Genomic DNA, 9,430 nt, shown 5'->3' with positions numbered 1-9,430 from the left:
ACGAAAGATAATATAAGCACCTTAGTTAAAACGTACTTCTTTTGTTTACGCATCGATCGATTAATAATTATTCGAACGCATATTACTATTAATTGATATTCATTACTTACCATATTTGAAAGCGTCTGTTTCATAGAGGGACGATCATCTTGTTCCCGCGTAGATGGTAAAGAAACACAATAGAAGTTCATTGGATAACTGAAATGGCGTCACTATGACACGTGACATTTACTTGCACTGAAATTAATATCGAACTAGGATCACTTTTAATTTCGAAAGTTTTTCCTACGTGAAATGTTACAACAATTTCTTATATTAAATCGTGCGCGATGAAAATTTATCCGATCGAAATATAATCGATTAGAAACGTTAATAAATAAACGAATGATAAAAATTACAATTTAAGTTTAGTTTCTATCGACGAAACGAAGTAACTAGTGTTAACGCGTCCGAATCTTAAAAGAGACTGGGAAATTGTTCACTGTTTACTACTGTCTTATACCTGAGTTTACCCATAACCGTTTTCTAATAGGTTTAGTACTATGTTTAACTATGATATACGTACGTACTGTTTCAAAATATAGAAGTAAGTACTGTATTTCAATTTTTCCTTTTCTTTCTAAAGATTCTCACCAGATGGCGAAATGATCGAGTTCACAAATAGAAGAACACCTACCTCTCTATAGATGTGTATATACTACATTGTTTAAAGATGTCAGTATTTCGAAGTGAATTGCCACAGACGGAGCTATGCGAGTTTGTTCTTCGTTATGTTTGGGGTTTCTAACCAACAAGATGATCGAATGTTCTTCGAAAGAATTGAACTTAGGTGCAACGTTGCAAGGTGGCCAAAGTTTCAGGTAATTTATTCTGTTTAACAATTAAATAATATATATATATATAGATATAATTATTTCTTTGTTTTTATTCTCTATGAATGGTAAACATGTATGTGTATATATATATATATTAGGTTATCCCGAAAGTTTTTTTCGCTATTTGCATGCAACAGCTTTATCGGACAATGTTTAAAAGCGTATATATAAATCATACTTAATATTATATTAATAAATCATACGTAATATTATATTATACACAACATAATATATATATATATGTATATATATATATATATGCGTGTTTATATGCGCAATTACTGTATTTAAATATAAATACATTGTTGATCAATCGAAGCGTCTTTTTTATTATTCTTATTCCATACAAGTGACTACTCTTTTAGATGGTTGCCATATAAAACTGGATATCGAGGTGTTTTTAACAGTTCGGTTTGGACATTAATTCAGAATGAAACCAGTATAAGATATACGGTTGAAGGATCACTATCGGATAATCAAAATTATGATGAAATTTTGAGACAATACTTCAGATTGGATATATCATTATTAGATCATTGTAAAAAATGGATTGAAGTAGATAAAAATTTTCAGAAATCGTACGAAAAAGTAGACGGCATTAGAATCTTGAATCAAGACATATTAGAAAATCTATTTTCCTGTATCTGCACTTCTAACAACAATATTCAGAGGTATCTGTTTAATTTATTTCTATATTCGCGATAGGGATTATTTTTTGCAATTTTTTTATTTTATACGAAAGTTTTGTTTGCTTAGGATATCTGGGATGGTTGAAAAATTATGTATTCTATTTGGTAAGAAAATATGTTCCATTGATGGGAATGATTATTTTGATTTTCCAACATTGGAATTATTACAAGGACAAAATGTAGAGTCTATCTTAAGGAAGGAAGGATTTGGATATCGTGCAGCGTACATAGCAAATACTGCAAAAAAGTTGCAGGAACTTGGGGGAAGAAAATGGCTTATGAGTCTTCATAAATGTAATAATGCTTCTTATTTCGAGGCTAAAGAACAATTGCTTACTCTTCCTGGAGTTGGTCCGAAAGTTGCAGATTGTATTTGTTTAATGTCTTTGGGACACTTAGAAGCTATACCAATAGATACACATATATTTCAAGTTGTACGAGCGTATTATTTACCGCATTTAGGAAAACAAAAAACAGTAACTCCAAAAATTCACGAAGAAATTAGTACACATTTACGTGAATTGTGGGGACCCTTGGCTGGTTGGGCTCAAGCTATTTTATTTTGTGCAAAAATCGCTGATAACGCAAAGAATACTTTAAATAGAAAACGAAGTAATACAAAGACTAAATTAGAACCAGAAAAGAAAATTCAGAGGGTACAGTAAATTGTCATCATTATTCTTATAATAAAATTGTTACATGTATATCATTTTACAAAAGATCTGCATTTTCTATCAATATATTGGCAATTTTTAATTAGACACTTAAGTACAATTAAATACATATAAAAGATAAATATGAAGTTTGTTCAGTATTATAGAGTTTATATATATAGTATGCACGTATAATAGTGCTCATTATTTTAAATATGTATTTGGTAATTTTATTAAAGTTTAATGTAGTTTATATATATATAAATATCGAATACACCTGTTTGTGTGTCACACATATTTTCTTACTTACGGCAATCGAACGTTCATTATATTTATATTTCTTGGTACCATATAATTTATAATTTTTCAATAGATATATATTTATCTTGTCGAATGTTAGATGCACGAAAATAAAAATTTCAGTTTGTAATACTCGTAAGACGTATAGAACTATTAAGAATACGTATTCACTGCTTCATACAGTTTTTTTTATTATTCTAGTTTATTCTCCTATACCATAATTTCACAGAACGTCTATATTTAGGTGCAAATTCAGAAACTTCTTCATCGCTTTCAATCTCTGTAAAATAATAATGAAGAAAATAATTAAAATTTTCTAGTGTGTTATTCGTTTGATTTGTATTACATATTAGAATTAATAATGAATTACCTGAATTCTTTCGTAAGACATCGGCAAACGTACTTTGAGTTAAATATTGCAATACAGGATAAGTATCAGAAAGAAAATTTCTTTGTACGCGTGGCAGTACGGATAAGCATTCCGTTTGTAATGAGCTAGGTATTGAGCAGCAATATAATATTCGTATTTTAGTGTTAGCAGATGTTGAGCTGATCATAGGATAAAGGACAATATTTTTTAATCCGGTAAATGCTACACCTACAAAACATCAAGTTCTTAATGAAACTTAAATAATCAACAATTTATTAATTATTTGTATCGTATTATTTTTTTAGTTGTTTTAATACTATAACTAAAATAGTATTTAGTATTTATTATTATTTTTTATTAGGTATATTAATTAATAAATAATACCTAATAAATAATACCTAAAGATTTTTGTTTTGAGAAAAATTGCAATCTGCCTCTCCAAGTATCAAGATGTACACCAATTACGCTTCCTTCATTAAAACATGCTGTATAAGGATGTTTTTGACCACCATGTTGTAAGTATCCTTTATAAGAATATCCCCAAGATTCGTGATCTTGTCCAAGCAGAGAACAAAATTTTCCTTCTGTATCCATTAGATTAGCTCTTTTGGTACCTACACCAATCATCTACAAATACAAATTTATATACTTGTATCATTAAAACTAGTTTAAAAATATAAATAAAAAATAACTCTTGTGAGATGTTCAAATAGTATAAGAAATACTTTGGTAAGTATCGAAAAAATTCGTAATAACATATGATAATATTTTATTTATAACCTAAAAGTAATTCCAAGATAAAAATAAATGTTTATCAATTAAAATACTCACTACATCTGTGCCATATGCAATCGTAATTATTCTTAATTCCCAATAATGGTGTCTTCCTATTTTTAATGGTTTATTACCTCTTGCTGCAGCAGTACCTTTACTAAATTTAGGATTAAATGTTACTTCTAAATTATTCTTTGATAGTTCACATATTCCTGATATACATTTGGCATCCCATGACCATTCGCGATCTGATAATATATAAAAAAAAATATAATTATATATAATATATATATATATACATAATAATATATACATCTCTTAAACCGTTACATATGGGTAAAATACATGATTAATGAAATGTTAAATTTTCTTTATTTTTAATTGCTAATTATCACTTACATTTCTTCCTGATCTCTTCCTTACGATTTTTTGAATTAGTATCAGGATTCATTTTTTTTTTTTTCTATTTTTTCTCAGCAAGTTGATTTGATCTTTTTTTTATTCTTACCAGGCAGTCTTTAATTTATATTTTACGATTATTATTTATTTGTAATAGTGTTTACTTTTGTTTTTTAGAACACGAAGTTTAGACCGTTTTGTGCGTACGAATTGAATACACTAATTTATAGAATAATTTTGAATCTTCTCTATTTATATTTTGTCTGATTCAAAATTTGCATCAAGAACAAAATATGTATGATTATGTAATTTATTAATTAAAATATTGATTCACGAAAAAACGAAAACGATCACTAAACTATTGTCTACTAACTCTGTTATATTATGTACACATACAAATGTGTAATACCAACTTAAAGCTCAATAATAGTTGATCGATTTTTCCGCGAGATAACGCTACCTATATATATATATATTTTTTTTTATGAATTATTTGTTGCATTAAAAATTTATGTTTTTATATATATATGCATGTGTGTGTATTTTTTTGTACAAATATTTAACAATACACATATAAAGAAATGTTTTCATCTACGAGATATAAATTTTTATATCGAATTCTAATTCAATATCGAATCGATAACAATTAAAGAAACAAAAAAAAAATAAAAAAATAAGAATACATAGAAATAAAAGAATAACATAAAAACTGCCTTATCGACAGGTAGGAAACGCAAGTGTGCCAACTTCAAGACAGTTGTTAGTCGAGTTAAAAATCGATGCGAAGTAACGAGAGTATAACAAGCGATATCGAATTAATCGTGACAAATAATCGTTTCGTGTATATTAATTTTATCAATAATATTCAAACAAAGATGAAAAATTCAGAAATAATGAATTTTCGAATAGATGATCGTATAAAGTGTGTGCGATAAAGTGAAATAAGAAAATGAATCTAATTAAGTAAGTAATTATTAGAGAAGAAAAGGAAAGGAAGCAAAAAGAAAAAAAAGAATGATCGATTATTTCAATATCGAAATTTTTGAGTAAAATTTAATAGATCGTTAAACGTCGTATTTGCATTTTTCCTTTGGGTCCTTGTAATCGATTATTTTTCCCATAAAGGCAACAGAATAATTTCCTTTTCCTGGATCATCGAAAACAACGGTGTCGTTAACGATCCAACGATTATAACGTATCTCGGATAAAATTTTAAAACCGATTTGTTCGGCCAATAATTGATTATAACCCGACGTGAAGACACCCCCTATTGCTGCCAACTTCATAGTTCTTGCTGCTTGTATGAATGCACGTAATAGTGCTGTTTCAACGCCTTTATTTTTATAGGTTGGATGAACACAGAGTATGTATATGCGAAAATAAGAATCTTGTTTAAATTTAACATAAACATCGGATTGATTCGTGACTTCGTTGATTAGAAGTATTATATCTTGTAAGGATCGTCCTGTAAGTACCTAAAAAGTAACATAAACGAAAAACATATATATATATATATATAAAAAAAAATTTCATTTCGATAGAAACAGGGCCGCATTTAAACGTTCGTGAAACGTATTAACCTAAATCTCACTTTTTCTCTATATTATAATCGTAGAATCATATTTTAAAAACTTATTACTCGCGAAGCATAAAAGCGATTAAATAAAATAAATTTTGTTAGTTTTAAGGTGTCCTCTATGAAATAGTTTTTTTGTTGAGTGCGACCCTGAATACATATACACACACACACACAAACAATATTATAATTTAATTGAAATGTTTACTTGATTACGTTCATATATATTCGTTTTTTCGGAATCAGTGTTGATCCTCGTGATAGCAACGCCAACAACTCTTCCAGAATTTATACTGAGTGCTACCAAACTCGTAGTATCCCTCATCCAAGTTTTTATTAAATTCAGATAAGAATTGACCGATATTTTGTCGTTTAAAAGTTCAATGGATTTACACATTGGTTCCTCGCGAAAATAATGATGCTGTAAGATGGATAGTATAAGAAGTGAAGGGATAGGTGAAGATGATGGAAGAGGGAGAAGAAGGAAGGGGAATAAACGATATAAAAAGATAAACTCAATTTTGTTAACTTTGTGAAACAGCGATGAGCAATATTAAATATGTTCGGAATATTAAATATATTAATACGATATATAAAAATAAATAAAGAAATAAGTAAAAAATGTATTGATCGAACGATTTCAATTTTTTTTTTTTACTGGGATAATATTTGTTAATTTCGATGTAATTCTAGATTTTGTTTTTAGACTATGTTGTTGTTGTTTTTTTTTTTTTTTATTAATATGAATTTTTCAATATCGAAAGATACGTTCGTAATAGAGATTCTATTTCTCTCTCTCTCTCTCTCTCTCTCTTTCTCTTTCTCTCTCTCTCTTTTTTTTTTTATTTATTCTTTTTAATTTCGTTCTACCTTCTTCAAAGTTGTTCCCGCAGTTATGCGTGTAATACGAGTACAGTTGGTTGTTCTTGCTCATCGGTGTTTCAAAAGATCCAAATTAAAATATTGATTATATTTAAACTTTCTGAACTTTTATCAAACGACATGCTTCGTCGTATAACGATTCGTGGAGATCCTGTATTTTGCAATTAATTGGCGAATCCCATTCGAGAGGCGCGAATACTTTCTCTTTCTTCATGTCAAATATTTCATTGTCTTTGTCGTCGTACTCGTCCATCGTTGAAAGAGAAAATGATCTGTATTTATTACGAGGGGAAAAAAGAAGAAAAAGAAGAAAAAAAAAAGAGGAAAGAAATGATTTTTCTAATATTTCTTTCTCTGTATTTCTTGCTCTTAATAAATTTGCAAATTCAAAAGCGCGTACGTATAAAAACAATTCCTACGTTTTTAAGTAATATAAAACCTGTGAAATTGATTCCTAATCGTTCGAGAGATCCGTCGCGTACTTCATTTCGTTAAATTATAAATGAAGGAAAAAATTAATATCGTGTTGTATCAATCCAATCGAAGTCTATAAAAAATTGTCGAAAGGAAGGAAAAAAAGAGAAAAAAGAAAAAAGAAAAAAAAAGAAAGGAAGAAGAAAGATAAAAGACAGAAAAAAGAAATGGGCGAATCTATCACCCTTAAATTGTCTTCTCGAAGAAGATCGACTTACGTTCATCGTTTCGACGATAATTTTATCTCTCTGAAAGATTTAAAGGAAAGAGTTAAATATAAGAAAGAAGTCGCAGCGATCGTTTGGCAAAGGATGTCGAATGGTTATCGAATCATTAGCCTCGAGGAAGATAGATTTAAGGAAGCAATAAATTTTATACGAGTACACACTCGCAAGAGTAAAGTTTAATAATGTACAAAAAAATATTATTTTCTAGCTAGATCATAACATTTAATTAATTTATCTTATAAAGGGATCAAAGCGTAACCCTTTTTCTTTTTTGTGTGACACAAACAAAATTTCACGATTGATTCAGTACGTGTTATAAATGATTTTGTCGGTCCTTAGATTCAGCGTTATTGCAAGGTCGAGACATTTTTTTTTTTTATTTATTTTTTTTCTATTTTCTTCTCTTTTATTTATTTATTTATTTATTTATTTATTTATTTAAGCTAATATGTCAGACTCCTTTTTTATTTTTTATTGTTGTTTCTAAAATAAGGATGTAAGATATAAAAGTTTTTGATGACGCTCAGTATAACGAGCTGTGTGCAATATGCCTAATCCGTTTTAATCAATAAATGCCGCTTTGAATGTCTTTGATAATATAGAAAGATTTCTTCGTGGAGGAACCAATAAGTACAGCTATTGATTTGTTGGACGATTTCATGTCGGTGACAACTTCTATTAAAATGATACAAAAGAAGTTGTTGGAAATGCAAAGCTATTGCGCCGTTCAAGAAGGTGAAAATAAGATCATAGGGGTTATCGTTGCGTCGATTAATTTTATGGGAGATCACGTACGAAAGGAAACACGAATAAAAGTAAATGTTTTTTAAGCTGTTATAATCATGGTCGAACAAAAAAAAAAAAAAAAAAGAAAAGAGAAAAGAAAATAAACTTGTAACTTTTTAATCAGGAAATATGTATGCGTTGAATAGTGACCATCGTATAATGAAATTTTATATGATTGTTTATTGTTCTCTCTTTTTTTTATACGGTTCTGTTTATCTGATTATATATTACTTATATTAATTGATAAATATTTTTGTTTGGAAGAAGAATATTGTATCTTTATATGCATGTATCATTATATGTTTTTAATAAATATTTATCTTTTTATCTTTTTCAGGAAAATCAAGGAGAAGCAATCTTCAATATAATGAGTCTTAGAAGTTGTGTTTTTTCTAAAGCACGTCCTTACGAGATATTACAAATCGATAAATATTTTCGCATACATTTATTGTTAGTACATATGAATCATCGGAAAAAAGGTATTGGAACGGCTTTAATTAAATGTTGCATCGAACGAGCAAGAACTCTTTTAGTACCAGCTTGCATAGCGGGATTTAGTTCCGTTATTAGTCAACATATGGGTAATAATTTTCAAATAAATATTATTAATTTTTGATAATAAAATTAATAATATATACGTATATTTAAAGAACAATTTTTTTCTTTTCTTTTCTTTTTTTTTTTTTTTTTTATTAATAAATACAGCACGTAAATTGGGATTTAATTTACTCGCCGAAGTAATGTACAAAGATTTTAAGGTATTCAACGACGAAATGCAATGTTTCGAATATCCGTTCGAAGATTCTATCGATCAAAATAAATCATTGGCTTGTATGGCTCTATCGATCGCGTTACCAATAGATCATTCACAACGATCAGCATCGATAATTTCAAAGAAGGAAAATACAAATGAGAAAAAGAATCGAAAAAAATCGAAAAGAAAATGATGATCCTATCAAGGGATGTAAAAGTAAAATAATTTCAAAGTAACGACGAAATAAAGAAAAGGAAAAGCAGGACAATAAGAAAAGGGAAAAAGAATAAAGAAAAAGAAAATTCCTTTTCCTTTTTTCTTTTTTTCTTTTTGCCAAGTGAATTTTCTTTTTACTTTTTGCATTCTTCTTTTTTATAATTTCAATTTATTTTATTTTATTATGCCAATATATTTCTAAAAGGAGAAATATAGTTGTAAATTTATGACTATATTTCAATGTCATCGACTAAAACCAAATATTAATTTAATTAGCGAGATATCTCTTTTTCTTTCCTTTTTTTTTTCGTATGATCTTTGGCATACACCTCGTAATGTTAAAAAAAAAAAAATTGCTGATCGCTTCTTTCGACGAGCATGATAAATAGATTTTAATCGTCGATACATATTTTTTTCTATTTATATTGCTCATATTTATTTTTACATCTACGTAC

At 28.1% G+C, this 9,430-nt stretch overlaps 3 protein-coding genes across 8 annotated transcripts; 2 read left to right on the top strand and 1 right to left on the bottom strand.

Moving 5' to 3' along the window:
* The first annotated feature begins 562 nt into the window (after window positions 1-562).
* Window positions 563-3,804, top strand: LOC127071569 (N-glycosylase/DNA lyase). The gene is made up of 3 exons (XM_051010993.1): window positions 563-860; window positions 1,241-1,546; window positions 1,632-3,804. The coding sequence occupies exons 1-3, from the start codon at window positions 751-753 to the stop codon at window positions 2,227-2,229; spliced, it is 1,014 nt and encodes a 337-aa protein (XP_050866950.1). The 5' UTR covers window positions 563-750; the 3' UTR covers window positions 2,230-3,804.
* Window positions 2,650-4,418, bottom strand: LOC127071571 (SPRY domain-containing SOCS box protein 3-like). The gene is made up of 5 exons (XM_051010996.1): window positions 4,061-4,418; window positions 3,719-3,909; window positions 3,286-3,514; window positions 2,888-3,115; window positions 2,650-2,797 (listed from the first exon to the last, which is right to left on the bottom strand). The coding sequence occupies exons 1-5, from the start codon at window positions 4,110-4,112 to the stop codon at window positions 2,715-2,717; spliced, it is 783 nt and encodes a 260-aa protein (XP_050866953.1). The 5' UTR covers window positions 4,113-4,418; the 3' UTR covers window positions 2,650-2,714.
* Window positions 4,419-4,427: 9 nt separating this feature from the next.
* Window positions 4,428-9,376, top strand: LOC127071574 (uncharacterized). Of its 6 annotated transcripts, none has more exons than XR_007785103.1 (5): window positions 4,428-5,023; window positions 5,408-5,527; window positions 5,883-8,034; window positions 8,343-8,586; window positions 8,711-9,376. XR_007785103.1 is itself a non-coding variant. In XM_051010999.1 (5 exons), the coding sequence occupies exons 3-5, from the start codon at window positions 7,879-7,881 to the stop codon at window positions 8,950-8,952; spliced, it is 642 nt and encodes a 213-aa protein (XP_050866956.1). In that variant the 5' UTR covers window positions 4,763-5,023; window positions 5,408-5,527; window positions 7,822-7,878; the 3' UTR covers window positions 8,953-9,376. The 6 variants fall into 6 exon arrangements, 2 of the variants coding, with proteins under 2 accessions (XP_050866956.1, XP_050866957.1); XR_007785104.1 differs by having other exon boundaries at window positions 5,186-5,527; XM_051010999.1 differs by having other exon boundaries at window positions 4,763-5,023; window positions 7,822-8,034.
* The last annotated feature ends 54 nt before the right edge of the window (window positions 9,377-9,430 follow it).

This window comes from Vespula vulgaris, chromosome 22 (genome assembly GCF_905475345.1).
Source record: "Vespula vulgaris chromosome 22, iyVesVulg1.1, whole genome shotgun sequence".
NCBI lineage: Eukaryota > Metazoa > Arthropoda > Insecta > Hymenoptera > Vespidae > Vespula > Vespula vulgaris.
The sequence above is the reverse complement of the archived record's forward strand: the minus strand, read 5'-3'. Positions and strand labels throughout refer to the sequence as shown.

Coding starts and splice junctions, on each gene's coding strand:
- LOC127071569 (XM_051010993.1), top strand. CDS start 751: ATGCGAGTTTGTTCTTCGTTATGTTTGGGGTTTCTAACCAACAAGATG. Junction 861..1,240: donor CAAGGTGGCCAAAGTTTCAG/GTAATTTATTCT, acceptor CTACTCTTTTAG/ATGGTTGCCATATAAAACTG. Junction 1,547..1,631: donor TCTAACAACAATATTCAGAG/GTATCTGTTTAA, acceptor TTGTTTGCTTAG/GATATCTGGGATGGTTGAAA.
- LOC127071571 (XM_051010996.1), bottom strand. CDS start 4,112: ATGAATCCTGATACTAATTCAAAAAATCGTAAGGAAGAGATCAGGAAG. Junction 3,116..3,285: donor CTCAAAACAAAAATCTTTAG/GTATTATTTATT, acceptor GATGTTTTGTAG/GTGTAGCATTTACCGGATTA. Junction 2,798..2,887: donor TGTCTTACGAAAGAATTCAG/GTAATTCATTAT, acceptor ATTATTTTACAG/AGATTGAAAGCGATGAAGAA.
- LOC127071574 (XM_051010999.1), top strand. CDS start 7,879: ATGTCGGTGACAACTTCTATTAAAATGATACAAAAGAAGTTGTTGGAA. Junction 8,035..8,342: donor GAAAGGAAACACGAATAAAA/GTAAATGTTTTT, acceptor TATCTTTTTCAG/GAAAATCAAGGAGAAGCAAT. Junction 8,587..8,710: donor CGTTATTAGTCAACATATGG/GTAATAATTTTC, acceptor TAATAAATACAG/CACGTAAATTGGGATTTAAT.